The sequence below is a fragment of the Pteropus medius genome, unplaced genomic scaffold (genome assembly GCF_902729225.1).
Source record: "Pteropus medius unplaced genomic scaffold, Ma_sr-lr_union100, whole genome shotgun sequence".
NCBI lineage: Eukaryota > Metazoa > Chordata > Mammalia > Chiroptera > Pteropodidae > Pteropus > Pteropus medius.
This window is the reverse complement of record NW_024351543.1, coordinates 6,226,260-6,244,921: the sequence shown is the minus strand read 5'-3', so window position 1 is coordinate 6,244,921 and position 18,662 is coordinate 6,226,260. Positions and strand designations below refer to the sequence as shown.

The window sequence follows — 18,662 nt, the reverse complement described above, 5'->3', positions numbered from 1 at the left end:
TAAAATAGACTTATACCTATAAGATGTTTTATATAATCCTCATGGTAACAACAAAGAGAAAATCTATAGTAGTTACATAAAAAATAAAGAGAAAGGAATTAAAGCACACAAAGAACATGCACAAAAAAATAAATCACAAATGAAGACAATACTAGAAAATTTCTGAAAACAATTAGAGAAATGGTAGGAGTATGTATTTAACTATCAATAATTGCTTTAAAGATAAATGGACTAATAAAGTGGCTGAATGAATTAAAAAAAAAAAAAAACAAGATCTAACAATATGCTGTCTACAAGAGACTCACTTTAGCTTTAGAGATGCATACAGCCTGAAATTGAAGACATAGAAAAAGCTATTCCATGTAAATGGTAACCAAAAGAGAGCAGGAGTGTCTATACTTTTGTCAGATAAAATAGAATCAGTTGAAATCAGTCATAAAAGAAAAAAGATCACAATACAGAGGTATACACCCATTACAACTCCAATTCATTAAGAAGATATAACAATTATAAATATATATGTACCCAACATTGGAGAACCTAAATGTTTAAAGTAAATATTAACATAATGGGAGGGAAAAATAAACAGCAATACAATAATAGTAGGAGACTTAAATACCCCCCATTAACATTGGAGATTTTATCCTTAACAGAATTATAAGGAATGAGTAGATCTGAATAACACTGTACATCAAATGGACCTGACCATATGCTGGGACACATATAAAGCAAGAATATTAAAACTATATTTAGTATGTTTTCTGACCACAATGGTATTCAACTAGAAATTAATAACAGCAGGAAAAATGAAAAATTCATAAATATGTGAAAATTAAACAACATAATCCTAAACAACAAATAGATCAAAGAAGAAAGCAAAAGGAAAATCATAAAGTATCTTCAGACAAATGAAAATGAAAACAAAACATACCAAAACTTATGGAATGCAGGAAAAGTAGTTCTAAGAGGAAAATTTATAGTGATACATTTATCACTACATTAAGAAAAAGACCTAAAATGAACACACTAACTTTATACCTTGAAACATTAGAAAAAGAACAAACTAGCCCAAAGTTAACAGAAGGAAATGATATCAGAATAGAAATAAATAGATACTACAAAGACAATAGGAAAAAAAAAAAAACACCTCAGTGAAACTAAAAGCTGTTTTTTCAAACAAAATTGATAAAATTTTAGCTAGACTAACCAAGAAAAAAGAGAGAAGACTCAAAATAATAAACAAAAGAATGAAGAAGCAACCTGTGAAATGGGAGAAAATACTTGCAAACCATATATCAGATAAAAGGTTAATATCCAAAATATATAAGGAACTCATACAATTCAACAGGGAAAAAAAGTACGTAGAGGATCCAAATAGATGTTTCTCCATCTGGCCAGCGGTGCATAAAAAAAATGCTCAACATCACTAATCAACAGGGAAATGCAAATCTAAACCATAATGAGATACCACCTCACACCTGTTAAAAAGGCTATCATCAAAAAGAGAAGAGATACCAAGTGTTGATGAGGTTGTGGAGAAAAGCTAACCCTCATGTACTTTTTGTGGGAATATAAATCAGTACACCCATTGTGGGAAACACCATAGAGGTTCCTCAAAAAATTAAAAATAGAGCTACCCTATGATCCAGCAATTCCACTTTAGGGTATATATCCTAAGAAAATGATATCTTGAAGAGATATCTGCATCCCCATGCTTGCTGCAGCATTATTTACAATAGCCAACACATGGAAACAACTAAAGTATTCACTGATGAATAAATGAAGAAAATGTGAAATATATATAAACAAACACATACACATGAAATATTATTCAATTATAAAAAGAAGGATATCTTGCCATTTGCAACAATATAGATGGACACTGAAGGCATTATGCTGAGTGAAAATACATCAGACAGAAAAATTATTTTTCCTCCCTGACTAATCCCTTAACTTTCTTAGAAACAGACCTCATTGGGTTATCTCAGAATGAATACATGAATAAATGAATCTTTTTTTAAAAAGGTACAGACTTCCAGTTATAAAATAAATAAAACCTGGGGATGTAATGCACAACATGGTGACTATAGTTAATAATATTGTACTGTATATTTGAAAGTTGCTAAGAGAATAGATCTTAAAAGTTCTCATCACAAAAAAAATGGAAACTTAATGTTCTGATGCCTGTTTACTAGACTTATAGGTGTGATTATTTCACAATATAGGCAAATATCAAATAATTATGTTGTACTCTTGAAACCAATATAATGTTATATGTCAATTATACCTGAAAAATAAAATGACCCAACAATATATTGTCTATAATAAACTCACTTCAAATACAATGACATAGATGAGTTTAAAGGATGAAAATAGATATACCATGCAAACATCGATCTTTTTAAATAGTAGGAGTGGGTATATTAATATCAAATAAAGTATATTTCAGAGCAAAGAAAGTTACTGGAGACAAATAAAGACATTACATAATAATAAAAGGCTCAATCCACCAAGAAGACAACCATCTTAAATGTGTGCATCTTAAATGTGTGCCAAACCAAAGAGCCTCAAAATACAGAAAGCAAAACAAATAAAGCTGAAAAGAAAAATAAATATATCCAGAATTTTGTTGGAGAACCTAATTTACTCCAATCTTAGGATTTGACAGAATTATCAGACAGAAAATTAGCAAAGATATAGAACTAAACAACACAAGCAACCAGTATAGATTAGTTGACAAAATGGAACATTCTACTCAATATGAAAGAATGCACACGTTTTTCTCCAGAGTCCATAGAGCATCCACAAAGACAGATCATATCTTAAGTCATAAAACAAACCTTACCAAATTTAAAAGAATTAAAACTATATAGTGTATTTTCTTACCACAGTGAAATCAAACTAGAAATCATTGACAGAAAGACGAGAAGAAAATATCCAAATATTTGCCAAATAAAACACTTTTAAGAAATTCATGGTTCAAAGAAAACGTCTTAAAGGCAATTTTTAAAACTACATATAACTGAATGAAAATTAAAACACGTGTATCAAAATTTGTAGGACCCATTGAAACAGTGCTGAGAGGAAAATTAATAACACTAAATGCATACCTTAGAAAAGAAAAAGTATATCAAATCAATAATCTAAGTTCGTACTTTAAGAAATTTGAAAAAAGATCAAAATAAGTTCATAAATAAGCAAAGAAAAGAAATAAAGTCTATCCTTGAAATTAATACAATGTTGTGTGTCGATTATACCTCAATTAAACCTCACTTAAAATTTAAAAATGGAGAAAATCAATTAAATCAAATGCTGGTTCCTCAAAAAAACTCAGTAAGATTTGTAAACCACTAGTAAGATTGACTACAAACTGCCAAAATTCAGCTAAAATAAAATAGAAAACCAAAATAGCCCCATAACTTTTAAATGAGTTGAATTCATAATATAAAATCTTGTATTTGTAATGTAAATAAGTTGAATTTGTAATATAAAATCTCTCATACAGGTAATTTCATTAGAGACCCAGGTAATTTCATTAGAGAATTCTACTGAAAATTTAAAAAATTAACACCAATCTTACACAATCTCTTCCAGAGAACAGAAGAGGAGGGAACATTTCCCAATTCACTTTCCAAAGATGGTATTACCCCAATACCCAAACCAGACAAAATAGAACCTATATCTAAATATAAAATGGAAAACTACAGAATTCTTAGAAAAATAATTTTTAAAAAATTAAAATGCAAAGTTAGGAAAAGAGTACTAAGAGGTGATACCAAAACACAATCTATAAAGTAAAAACTGATCAACTGGTCTCTGAAAGATCTTGTTAAGAGGATGAAAAGACAAGTTAAAGACTGGAAGAAAATAATTGCAAACCATATATCAGACAAAGAACTAGTAATTAGAATAAATAAGAATACCGCAATGAGATATCACTAAAAAATTATCAGAATGGCTAAAATAAAAAATAAAAATAACAAAATGCTAGTAATGATGTGGGGATATAGGATCACTCACACCGCTGTTGGGAATGTAAAATGTTGCAACTACTCTGGAAAATAATTTGGCACCTTCTTATAAAACTAAACATGCAACATACAACACACCCCCAACTGTACTCCTGGATATCTATAACAAAAGAAAACTTACGTTTGCACAAAACATGCAAACGAATGTTCATAGTTGTTTTAATCATATTAGCCAAAAACTGGAAACCAGATGTTCTTTAATAAGTGAATGGTTAAACAAAGTGTGCTTCATCTATACTATAGAATATTACTCAACAATAAAAAAAAACGAACTACTGATACATACAACAATTTGAATGAATCTTCAGAGAATTATGCTGAGTGAAAAAAATAGCCAATCCCAAAATGTTACATACTATATGATTTCCTTTTATAAATTATTGAAATTAAGAACAAATTAGTGACTTTCAGGAGTCAAGTGAGGGTGTGGGAGAATTAGAGGGATAGGGTGTGACTATAAAAGGTCACCATGAGGAATCTTTGTGATGACAGAAATGTTCTGTACCTTGAGTATCAATATCAATATTAATAACTTGGTTGTGACATTATAGTTTTATAAGATGTTACTGTTGGAAATTACATAGTTTTATAAGATGTTACTATTGGGTAAGGGGTACATGAGATTTCTCTGTACTGTTTCTTACAATTACAATTAAATTTATAACTATCTCAACATAAAAAGTTTAATTTAAAAAAATGGAATGACATTAAAGTAAAATTTGGGAGGAAATTTACAGCATTATAGGTATATTTTAGAAAAGAAAATTCTCAAATTAATAACCTCGGTTTGCACTTTAAGAAACAAGAAAAAGAAGATTAAATTAAACCCAAAGTTAAGCAAAATAAAGAAATAAAAAAGACCAAAGTGAAATCAATGAAATAGGATATAGGAAAACAATACAAAAAAGCAATGAAACCAAAAGTTGGTTCTTCTAAAATTCAATACAATTAATAAGCTTCTATCCAGACTGATCAGGAAAAAAAAGAGGAGACAAAATTACCAATATCAGGAACTAAAGAAGGAGCATCAGTACTTATATCAGAGACATTAAATATGTGCCAAGAAATTTGACAATGTGCATTTTCACAGTTGTTACTTGCTTCTAAAGAAACAACAAACTTTATCTGGTCATAAATATTTCACTTACCTGAGTTATTAAGGAAATGTAATTAGTATTATTAGAGCAAATAATGAACCAAAAATTAAGGATACATTCGTATAGCACCTGTTCTTGTCCCAATGGCCAAGATTTTCTGAACTGGATCAAAAGCTAATGCTGTGGGCTGATAAGGAAAACCATGCCGAACTGTCTGAAAGAGAGCAAACATAAAAACAGTCTTCAGGGAAATGAAAATTATAATCACAAGATACCACTATCCAACCACTAAAATGAAAATATTTTAATTAAAAAAAAAACTACTAGCATCTACAGCCATGCCACCCTGAACAAGCCCAATCTCATCTGATCTTGGAAGCTAAGCAGGGTTGGGCCTGGTTAGTACTTGGATGGGAGACCATCTAGGAAGACCAGGGGCTGTAGACATAAAAATAAAAAATAAGAAATTGTAAGCTGACAAGGTCCTTGCAATCTGTGAGGTCAAGCAAGGGTTGCCTCACCTAAAAAAAAACAACAACGACAACAACAACAACAAAACTACTAGCAAAGATTGTTGGTAGGAGTAAAATGACACAATCACTTTGGAAAAATGTCACAGTTTCTTATAAAATTAAACATATACCTGGCTTATGTCCTAGAAATGCCACTCATATGTATGTACCTAAGAAAATGAAAAAGATATGCCCAACATAATAGTTTGTATAAGTATGGCTCTAACAACTTTAAACATAACAACTTAGAGACAGCCCAGGTTTCCAGTTTCTATGATACACATTAACTGGAGTTTTAAGAGGTAAAGTGTACTGACACGTGCAACTTATTTTAAAATACAGCCAAAGAAGTAATACAGATAGATGGTTGGATAGATGTATAATAAAGTAATTATAGGAAAATTATAACTGTCAATTTTAGGTGGTAAGTATGTATGGGTATGTATGTGTATGCAGTATAATTGAGTGTTCACATTATAATTCTTTCAACTCCTCTGTACATTTCAAAGTTTTCATAATAACACAATGGAAAGAAAAAGAAAAATATAAAGAGCTCATAATATCATAAAGTAGATAAGACTAACATGTGAAAAGGGAATATGTAATATTAGAAAGGAATTTTAATTTCAATATAAAATGTGCTATAACTTTTCAAAGAAATAAAGGACCACATAGATCAGAAAAAAAGTGATTCTATATCTTGTTCAGCCAGGTATTTAGTGCTCCAAGAACTATTTTTAATGGAAATATTTTTATAATAAAATATATTTATAAATATTCAAAGATGAAAAGAAAGATAAACTGCAGCATGTAGTTCATCTAAAATTCTTATTCCCCAGTGAGAACAGTGTAAGAAATTCATTGCGTAACCTCATTTTCTTCTAAAACATATAAGAACATATACATATTATATAATGTATAATCAGATATATAACCTGTTTTTTTCACTCAACAGTATACCATGAAAATATTTCTACAAAAAAAAATGTGTAAATATACTTCAATCTATTTAAAGGTTACTGAGCTTATTATAATATGAATATTCCATGAGGTCCTTAACCAAAGAATTCTCAACTAAATTAGATAAAAAAATAAAAATAAAAAACAGCAAAATACATTTTCTATTCATGATTCTTAACTGGAGTGTTTCTCTCTTGATTCTGAACTATCTTCCTTAGACTTGTAAACACAACATTGTCAAGAGGAAGGCAGTCTTAATTTTCCTGCAGAACAATGTAGATAACAAAATCAGAATATAGTTCTTCACCAAAAAAAATAAAAGAGGAAAAGAGGTGGGAGCAAAGAAAAAACATGGTGTAGATGATAGATGCTTTGTTCATCCCTCCTGCAACCAAATCAATGCTGTAACAGAAACACGGAGCAAACAAGGAAAGTCACCTGGGATCCAGATCAACAAGCCCTACAACAGGGAGAGAAATAAGAAGTCACCCTACAATGGTAGAAGGTAGGACAGGGAGAAGATGCGAGGCTGCCTGGTCCCAAAATGCTGAGTGGGACAGAGGTTGCAGCAGCCAGCAGCTGCAAATACCTCTTAAAAGAGCCCTGTCCACTCACTTTTGTGGTGATGGACCTGCTCATTCTGAGCACCGGCACTGGGTTGGCTGCTGGGGTGGGAGGTGGGGAAGCCAGAGCCTTACAGGAGGACATCAAGTTGTTGGAGTGAGGGCCAGAGGCAAGGATCTCTCTCGAACAGAAGTGCTAGTGGTATGCATTGTTCTTCTGTTGAGACCTCCTCTCTCCCAGTGTGCAGATGCAGCGCAGCCATAGCTGAGATGTCATCAAACGATAACAGAGGTCTCTCCGCCCAGAGGTTTCCCTGAAATTCCACCTCCCCCAACTCATGGCCCCACCCAAGCCACATCCTAATGTATCCTTGGTGAGTCATGTGTTCCTTGCTGAGCAGAGCCAAGACTAGCACTAGTGGCAGCTGGCCTCAGTTTCTGGTGTGGTTTCTTGAGGCAACTATAAGCACAGCATCTGTGGATTGCTTGCTGAATCTTAACAGGTGGCTCTGTAGAGATACATGCTGGGGCTAAACTAGGCTTGCAGCTGAACTCCTCTCAGGACTATGCCACTGGACACCTACCACACAAAGCCAAATTAATAAGACTGGGAGACTTAAGAGCTTTGCTTACTACATAGAAACAGATACAGAAAGGCAGGCAAAATGGGATGACAAAGAAGCAGAAAATATGTCAGAGAATAGAACAGAGATTCAGGAATAATGGAGTCAAGCAATCTAGCAGATGCAGAATTCAAAACACTGGTTATAAAGATGCTCAATGAACATAAGGGAAGTACAGATGAATCAGTGAAAACTTTAACAAAGAGATAAAACAAAAAAAAAAAAAACCAGAAAAATAGAAATGGAAATTATAAAAGGGATCCAGTTAGAAACGAAGAACACATTATCTGAGATGAAGAGTATATTAGATGGAATAAACAGAATGGATAAAGAAGAGGATTGAACCACCAATATAGAAGATGGGAAAGCAAAGGACACTCGATCAGAATGGCAAGAAAAAAGAAGCCAAGAGTAAGAATTTAAGAAGCCTATGGAACACTATTAATGTAAAAATATCCATGTCATAAGGATACCTGAAAGAAAACAAGACACTGAAGAGCTATTTCAAGAAATAATGGAAAAATTCCCTCACCTGATGAAGGAAATAGACATACAACCCCGGGAAACTCAAAGAGTCCCAAGAAAGAAGAACCCAAAGAGGCCCACGCCAAGACACACCATAATTAAAATGCCAAAGGTTAAAGACAAAGAGGAAATCTTAAAAGCAGCAAGAGAAAAGCAGTTAGTTACCTACAAGGGAGCTCCCATAAGACTAGCAGTTGATTTCTTGAAAGAAACCATGCAGGACAGAAGGGCTTGGCACAAAATATTTGACGTGATGAAAACCTAGGATCTACAACCAAGAATACTTTATCCAGCAAAGTTATTTAGAGTCGAAGGACAGATAAAGACCTTCCCAGACCAAAATAAGCTAAAGAAATTTATCAACGCCAAGCCAATATTACAGGAAATGTCAGAGAGACTTCTTTAAGAAGAAAAAACATGTATTAAAAACGGAAATAAAGAATGGTAATAACTACATTACTATCAACAAGTACCTCAAATGGAAAAGAATTAAGAGCTCTAATCAAAAGAAAGAGTAGCTGAATGGATAAGAAAAACAAGACCCCTACATATGCTGCTTACAAGAGACTTACTTCAGATTAAAAGATATACACAGACTAAAAGAAATGGGTTGGAGAAAGATACTGCCTTGATGGACCTGGAGGGTATTGCACTGAATGAAATGGGCCAGATAGAGGAAGACAAATATAGCATGATTTCACATACATGTGGAATCTAAAGAACAAAATAAACAATGACAACCAAAATGGTAATAAACTCATGACATAGAGACTCTTTTGAGGGCGACTAGATGGGAGGGGGTTTGGGATGGGGAAAAAAAAGGCAAAGAAATTAAGAGGTACAAATGGATAGTTGCAGAATAGACATGGAGATGTAGAGTGTAGCATGGGGAATATGGTTAATAATGTTGTAATAAATACGTAAGGGGTACTAGGTTTAGTGGGTGATTGCTCTGCAAGTTGTGTGGATCTCTGATCTCTAGGCTGTACAACTGTAACTGGTATATTGTTGTATGCCAACTATAATTTTTAAAAAACTCATTGAATTGTACAATGTAAATATGAGCAACTAATTGTCTATTATATTTCAATAAAGCTGGGATAAAAAGAGGTGGGAATACTTCCCAATTCATTCTATGAGGTCAGTGTTACCCTTATACTAGAAACAGATAAAGACATCCACGAGAAAACTAAAGACAGTTAATTTTTATTAATATAGGTACAAAAATCCTCTATAAAATACCAGCAAACTGATTACAGCACCATATAAAGAAGAAATACACCATGACTTGGTGCGATTTATCTGAGGAATGTGAGGTGGGCTTAACACTAAAAAAATACTTAATGTAACATGCCATAACAATAAAACATAGAATAAAAATCACATAACTATTTTAGTAGATATAAAAAAATTACTTCAGGAAATCCAACATCCATTAATGTTAAAAAGCACTCAACAAATGAAATTGTAGAGAACTGCCTCAATCTGATAAACAACGTTAAAAAAATCTACAGCTAACATCATACCAATTAGTGAAAGAAAGAATGATTTTCCTCTAAGATCAAGAATGAGTCAAGTCTGCTCTTGCCACTGCCCTTATTCTATGCAGAGCAATTAATGAAGAAAAATAAATAACAGACATCCAGATTAGAAAGGATAACAGCTATACTTTACAGATTGCTGCTACCTCTCACAAATGTAATCTTTAGTCTCCAAGGAGTCTGTAATTCTGATTAGTTGTTTTACTTAATGTGCTTAATATTTAAATTTACATAGTAAATTTACATGTGAATGTTGTTTATAAAGCCAGAATAAGACCATTGGTACTTTTCTTTTTCTTTCATATGAGTGGAAAGAAAATAAAATTTAAAAGTATGCCTCTGTTGAGTTTAGACAGAGTTTGACTACCCAACCTCATTTAAATTAACACAAAGACAATTCAATATCAGGTTATATACTGACATTCATTAAATCAACAAATTAAAAGATAAAAACCTAATGATTACATCCAAAGGTTCTGGAAAGGCATTATATAAAATTCAGAAGTCAATCCAAGTAAACATCTTATGTAAAATAGGATTAGAGGAAAACTACTTAAAGATGATAAACATTAACAATAACAAAGTAATGATACATGATACTAAACAGCAAAAACCTATAGTCATTCCCATTAAAATCAAGAAGAAATCATACATGTTCATTCCCATTATTATTTAGCTTTGTTTCATAGATTCAAGCTAATTTAGTAAGATAAGAAGTAGAAATAATATACATAAATACAAAAAAGAAATAAACTAGACTACTAAAACTTTTTAGAAATAAGAATGTGATATTATCTAGTACAAAGTAAATAAACAAAAATCTAACTTCTCTCTACTAGCAATAACCAATTACCAATAAAATTGGAGAGAAATCCCCATTTATATTTTTAGTTGTTAAGTTGAGATCTGTCAAATTTGTTAAAAGTATAAAAACAAATGTTTTCTTCAGTAGCACTGAATAACGTATTTCCTAATATATAAAATAGTTAGGGAGATAAAATATTTTTCACTAAACTGGAAATTTGATTAATAGCAGAATTATATTCATATAGCTCAATGTTTAATACTACAGAAGTTAAAACACAACTGTTAGAATTCAATTAGAAATACACAGCTGATGTAATTAGTTTGCATTGTAGCTATGAGAACAAAATCCCACCAGAATTTAGTATTCAAAAAACAATTATTTGTTTATATACCTCAAAAACTTTTTTATTATTGTTCTGTGATTCAAGCTGTTTAAAGCATCTCTTTTCAACATATCTGCAAAAATCTAATAGTAGAAAAATTATTTATAATGATAAATAATTAAGGTCCTAATTATTAATATTTTTTCAAAATAAAATATTCACCAACTTATCTCTCAAATTCTATGTCATTCCTACATAAAATATTTGCTAAAATTCTAAACCAACACCATAATTTAGCACTTATTGTAAATTACCGAAGAATAATTATGCCCTTTGGTCTCCCCAAATAAGTTTTAAGTTCCTTTGTGAACAGGGACATGCCTTTAATTTGTCTCCTTCACTTAGTTCAGTATTATGATTAAATAGATTTTTTAAAGTTCATCAATATGATTTGTGTATATAAGCAGTATTTCCTTCTAAATCTATTCTCTTATATTTTTAAGAAAGATGAATAATTATAACTAGATATTTTGTATGCATATAATTATCTCTATATTTGGATCTGTTGTCTCAACTTTCCATAGTAGTGAAAGCACATTTGAGATTTTTTAAAAAGCTTAATAGCTATCATTATCACCTTTTTCCCTCTGAGCACCTTTGTGATTACTGTAACCCTATGTAACTGAATTATATAATTCTAAGGTGTTAGAACAGAAAAAGCATCCACATTTCAATATTTTAAATATATATAGTTATTTAATTGAGGATATGTTATAGATATTAGTGTATCAGTTAATCTAATGTAAAAGTAGATTGTTCTTTACTACTTAGTTGTTTTTTCCTACCATATTATATTACAAACCACTTGAGGTCAGAGATTCTATTGTTTCAAGCTTAAAAGTCTTTTGGAATTTAAAAACCTACTGACATCACAACAGTTTAACATGTACCATGAGTAACTATGATTCTATAGTTCTCACTGTTATTCTTACAAAAAAATCTAAGATTCATAATTGAGATCATGCATGTAAATAGGCTTTATAGATTGAGAATACTGTGTAAATCTAAGTTTACAGTACTTAACAAAAAAGTGTCCCTTCACAATATGAGGGAATCAAGTTCGAATTAGATGCATTTACCTTCTCTAATACTATCTCATTATCTCTCATACTATCACTTTCTCTCATCATATCACGTAACACATACCTTCAAAAAAACGTCACATACAAACAGACCCAATTCTATACATACAAATATGTACTGACAGAAGTAATACAAATACCAGGACACTAATAACATAAAGTAATCATAAGTATTCCCTAAAGGGTATCCAATCTATCACCTTTATTATTCAATAAAGGACACAGAACTGAAAGACAGAACAGTCTCTATTATGGTCAGGTTGTTCTCTCCAAAGTACTTTCACTGTTTTTGTTTTCCATCCTGAGTATTCATTTCCATCTTCTTAGGTGTTTTATCTTCTGGCTTATGTATTTTCTCTCTACTCTGAGCCCTATTAACAGCCTTATGTCTTCAATAGCATTGTTTCAATCTAGCATACACCTTGACTATATCATTCTTCTTTCTCTTTTAACTCAACTGACCATCACCAAATAATATAAGCCTCAAACTAACACAGCTTCATCATCATACACTTCTAGATCTCTTTCAAGAACTCAAATTTGGTATTCTATTTACTCACAGTACCCTTTCTGTTATCACTCCCATTCCATCTTTCTAACTATCCTAGTACTTCCACTTAAACCTCCTACTTATCTGAACCTTTTATTTTCTTTCTGGCTACCTTAGCCTCTGTGCCCAACTTATTTAACATCTCAACCCATTTCAAGTTAATTCTATATTATACTTGAAAGATTTATATACTTCTTTTATTAGCTCTATTTGATGTGTCTATGTAACTATCAAAAAATTTCTGTGAACTTAATCTTTTCTCAATGATATATAATAAATATAAAAATTTGTTGTTTTGAGAAAATAATTAGGCCCTGGGGATAAAATAAAAATCACTTTAAAAGGAATAAAAATCTTGTGAAGCAAAATTATAGACAGTATGATATAAAAAAAATATCATGCTAGGAGTCAGAAGACCTACTTCGGATCCCAGCTCTGTCTCCTAGACAGAGCTGGACACATTACTCAAGTGTTCAGCTTCATCAATAAAGAGAATGAACTAAATTATTTTAAGGTCCTTTCTAATTCCACACTATATTCCTAATACAAATACATAGCTTCACTAGAAACTATGGTAGACTTAGAGACACAAGATAGATAGGTTGTTTGTATTTCTCACTAAGAATATATTTCCTAAAAGAAGCAAATAATGGGCTTATATTTAGTATTATGTCCCCTGATTCAAAAGGACTAATTAATATGGTGTTAGACCAATAAAGATGATTTGCTGTTTATTTAGGTTAATTCCCGCATGAACTACACACTTGCATTTGAAACAATCCACTTAGACATCTAGTACTATTGTTATTTCTATAAGCATAAATATACTTTAAGTATTTGAGGGCTACCTGTCTTCCTCAGATGGCATCTTCTTAAATCTCCAGTAGGGAGAGTGGACATTTTGAGCATCCATTACGAATAAAATAAGACCTAAATTTACAATCTATTTGCAAAAATAGCATTTTGCCTCTTACCAAAGTAATGTAGAACCAGTTCCTTTATTCCTTCAGCCTATTTACTGTCAGTAGAAAAATTAAACTTGAAAATGACAGTTTTCCCCTTGCTACATTAAAAATAAACAATGGAGACTGTATGCATATAGTCATTGCCACCAAGACTGCTGTCACCACCATTTGTTTACTATGTACAAGGTACAGTAAAAACACATTTTCATGGGTTCTCATTTAATTTTCATGTATTTCTATAGCCCCATGAGATAGATGGTGTCATTAGAGAAGAAATTGAGGCTTAGTAGCATTAATCAACTTGTCCAATGTCTCTAAGCTAGTGAATACACGGTTTGATTGATAGCTCTAGAAATGAGAATAGTCTTTCAGTACTCTAATCTTGTCTCAGAATGAAAGAATGTAATGTCCTGATTTGTAAAATATGAATTTAAAACCAGAGACAGAAATGGCTTTCAAAAAGATTATAAGAAATATCAGAGCTTCGGCTTTATGTACCATCAGTATAAGCCAATGAATTAAAGCAACCACAAAGACAATAATGAAACACTTCTGCTCCCAATTTCACTAACTAGTATTAATTAAATCAAGTGATGCCTCATGTTTCAATCAAGAAAATAGTAATATTGTATCAAAAAAGAAGGAAGAGTGGCCATCTCTGATTCTTGAGTAACAGGTATGGAAAAAAGGGCATTATAGACCAGCAAAATGCTTTTTTACCATCTACTTCTCAGGACCATTCTGAAATAAGCTGTCATGTTAGATTAAGAAGAAACTAATCCATTCAACCCTTATGGCTTTATAACTCAAGGTATTTGTAAAAATCTAAATTGTTAATTTATTAATTTTCCTGGAATATATAAAAACAGTTCATTTTGCAAAAATATAGCACAGAAGAAAACAAGAACATAGGTGATGGCAAAAGTATGGTGGTTCAGGGCACAGTAAAAATGGAGTTCAGAATACAATAAAAAAAGAACTAAAAAACTTATGATATAGAATGAAAGAACAAGTCTATGCTCAGAGGGGAAAGGATAAGGCTGGCAGAGATAACTAAAGGAAAAAATATATAGGCTAGTGACCCTGTACTCTGCTAGGGCCACTTCTACTTCAAGTTCCTGGTGTTAACAGCCTTCAACCATAGCCAGCACAGTCCATATGTAACAACTGAGAAGCAGGTAGATACCTGAGAGGGCAAAATGTGAGCTATTTACTCTGACTCTAAGAGTTTTACTCACCAGAGCAAAAGTTCAGAAAAACATGAGTATTTTTGGCCCCATATATGCCCTCAAATTTCCATTATTTTAGTCTGTTGGCCAAAATTCAATTCTCAGAAGGACAACAAATTTTCTATATCACAGTGAGAAAAACTCAAAAACAAATACTAGGAAAGACATTACCTGGGAGAGACACTTTATAAAATAATACATTGACTAAATACCTTTACATAATTGGACTATCATAATGACTAGTCGTGCTTTTACTCCTAAAGGAGCGGGGAAGATGTGAATATAATATAGTAGAGGAAAAGTTAAGAAAGAGAAGACTGGAAGCTGAAAACCAACCTTATCTACCAAAATATATGCTATGAGTGGAGGTGTTTTTCATGCTGACAAACATTAATCCCAAAAATATTACTTAAAATTTTATAATTTCTAATCCCTTGGGAAGTAGCAGCAAAAAGCTATAGAAAAAAGAAACCTCAAGAAAGCCTTTGATATACAGATTTTTCACTTTCTTGATTAAATTTATTCCTAAGTATTTTATCCTTAGTGTTGCTATTATAAATGGAATTGTTTTTTAAATGTCTTTTTCAGATGGTTAATTGTTAGTGTATAGAAATGCAACTGATTTTTATATGTTTATTTTTATATCCTGCAACTTTACTGAATTTATTAGTTTTAACAGTTTTGAGTAGAGTCTTCAGGGTTTTCTATATATAAGATCATATCAGCTGCAAACAGAGACAATTTTACTTCTTTCATTCCAACTTGGATGCCTTTTATTTCTTTTTCTTGCCTAACTGCTGTGGTTAGAACTTCCAGTACTATGATGAATAGGAGTGGTGAGAGTGGGCACCTTTGTCTTGTTCTAATCTTAGAGGAATAGCTTTCCACTTTCGTCATTGACTGTTATGTTAGCTGTGGATTTGTCACATTTGGCTTTTGTTATGTTTAGGTGCATTCCTTCCGTACTTAATTTGTTCAGAGTTTTTATCATTTAAGGATATTGAATTTTGTCAAATGCTTTTTCTACATCTATTTAAATGATCGCATAATTTTTATCCTTCATTTTGTTAATGTGGTGTGTCACATTTGTTGCTTTGTGTATGTTGACCATCCTTATATCCCAGGGATAAATCCAACTTGATCAAGGTGTATAATATTTTTAATATACTATTGAATTTACTTTGCTACTACTTTGTTGATGATTTTTACATCTAAATTCATCAGGGATATTGGCTTATAATTTTCTTAAAATACTGATAAAAGAAATTAAAGAAGATACAAATTAAAAAAAAGATATTCTGTGTTCATGGATTGGAAGACTTAATATTGTTAAAAATGTCCATTCTGCACAAAGCAATGTACAGATTCAAGGCAATTCTCCATCAAAATTCCAATGGCATTTTTCACAGAAATAAAAAAAAATCCTAAAATTCACATGAAACCACAAAATAGCCAAAAGCAATCTTGAGCAAGAACAAAGCTGGAGGCATCATACTTTCTAACTTCAAACTATATTACAAAGCTATAGTAATCAACACAATACTGTACTGGTATGAAAACAAACATAGGCCAATGGAATAGAATAGAGAGCCCAGAAATAAACCCATGCATAGACAAAGGTGCTGAATATTCAATGGGGAAAGAATAGTCTCTTCAATAAATAGTATTGGGAAAACAAGATAGCCACGTGCAAAAATATATATATTAAATCAGTCCCTTCTCTTATACCATACACAAAAATCAACTCACAATGGATTAGAAACTTAAATGTAAGACCTGAAACTATAAAACTCCTAGAAAACATACGGAAAGAGCTCCTTGACACTGGTCCTGGCAATAATTTCTTGGAAGTGGCACTAAAAGCACAGGCAATAAAAGCAAAAATAAACAAATGAGACTACATTAAACTAAAAAGCATCTGTGCTGCAAAGGAAACTATCAACGAAATGAAAAGGCAACCTATGGAATAAGAGAAACTCTTTGTAAACCATCTATCTGAAAAGAGATTAAAAACCAAAACATAATAAACTCATACAACTCAATAGCAAACAAAAACAAAAAACAAAAACAGAAACACACACAGGACACCAAATAGCCCAGCTAAAAACTCTGAATAGACAGTTTTTTTCAAAGAAGACATACAAATGGCCAGTAGGTATATGAAAGGGTGCTCAACATCACTAATCAGGGAAATGAAATTCAAAACCATAATGAGGTATTACTTCACACCTGTTAGGTTAACTAACATCAAAAAGTTAAAATATAACAAGTGTTGGCATATATACGGAGAAAAGGGTACCCTTGAGCACTATTGGTGGGAATATAAATTGGTACAGCCATTATGGGAAACAGTATGAAGTTTTCCTTACAAAATTAAGAATAGAACTACCAAATTATCCAGCAATCCCACTTCTGGGTATACAGCCAAAGGAAATTAAATCACTACATCAAGGAGTTATATGCACTCCAATGCTCATTGCAGTATTGTTCACAGTAGCCAAGATATGGAAACAACCTACATGTCTGCCAATGGATGATTGGATAAAGAAAATATAGTACACACACACACACACACACACACACACACACACACAGAACCTCAAGATCATTCAACATGTGATCTAAGCCCAAGCGAGCCTGCTAGAGGATAAGCAGTCACAGGGAGGAAAACCAAGGTATCACACCAGTACAAAGCACCTGACATGGGAGTGAGGCCTGTTAGATCATCCAGCCACCAGCCAAACCACCAGCTGATCCTAGACATGGTAGAACTGAGCCTGTTTATGTTCTTTATTCACTTGTCTTTCCCTAGGCAAGATAAAGCAGATGAGTCAATAATAATTAGACCTCTGCTTCTAAATAAATTATTCTCAGGAGTTTAACAAGCTAATGAAAAATAATGCTTCATTTTTTATAACAGCTCTAGGACTAGAAACAAAATAGGTCACATCTGTATTAGATGAAGTGTAACAGAATTATAATTATGATACTAAATAGGCTCTGATCGTATACTAAAATTGCTATAGTAACCATCATGCTAGTTTAATTGATACTTTTAGACTAGACTTGATGACTTTGCCTGACTCTAGAAGAAGCACTTCTGGCAGACATTGAAGAGCAAAGTCAAATCATGATTCAAGAGTCATCAACATTATCTCAACTGTAATATAGAATGCCTCAAACGTGAAAATAAAATGCCTTGGAAATAAGGGTGTATATCCAAAAGAAGAGGTGATGTGCACCAGTATTTCCTTCTTAAGCCATTGCCCTCCATTTTAAAAAGTCTGAAGTTAAGAGCAGTTATTAATTTTTCTGAGTGTGATAATAGCACTATGATCATTTCTTTTAAATCCTTACATGTTAGAGATATATACATACATAAGTATTTGTATGTGAAATAATATATAGGGCTTGTTTTAAATTACTCTAGGCAACACAAATTATTTCTACATTCTACAAAATAACTGGTTTATATCCTTTAAAAAGATCAAGATGATAGAAGTCAAAGTAAGACTGAGTAATTGTTCCATTTTAAAGGACACTAAATATATATGACAGCAAATATATAACATGTGATCTTGGATTGGATCCTGACTCAGAAAAAAAAATTATTTTTATTTTGCTAAAAGGATATTAGTGAGAGAGCTTGCAAAATTTGGATAAAGTCTATAAATTAGATAATAATCTGATAACAATAGTACATATCCTGATATTGACAATTGTACCACATTTTTTTTTTAAAAAAAATGTCCTTATTTCAAAGAAATAAAAGCTTTTGGGAAAAGGGGGTATTA

At 31.9% G+C, this 18,662-nt stretch overlaps 1 protein-coding gene and 1 non-coding gene across 4 annotated transcripts in view; one reads left to right on the top strand and one right to left on the bottom strand.

Moving 5' to 3' along the window:
- Nucleotides 1-18,662, bottom strand: part of STXBP5L (syntaxin binding protein 5L) — a 260,367-nt gene that overhangs the window by 220,557 nt on the left and 21,148 nt on the right. For all 3 annotated transcript variants that reach the window (XM_039843137.1, XM_039843139.1, XM_039843138.1), the window contains exon 3: nucleotides 5,245-5,342. In XM_039843137.1, the coding sequence (XP_039699071.1) occupies nucleotides 5,245-5,342 (98 nt within the window). The remainder of the gene's footprint in view (nucleotides 1-5,244; nucleotides 5,343-18,662) is intronic.
- LOC120586861 (5S ribosomal RNA) lies at nucleotides 5,457-5,575 on the top strand. Its single transcript, XR_005648821.1, has one exon. It is a non-coding gene; the product is annotated as a 5S ribosomal RNA (ribosomal RNA).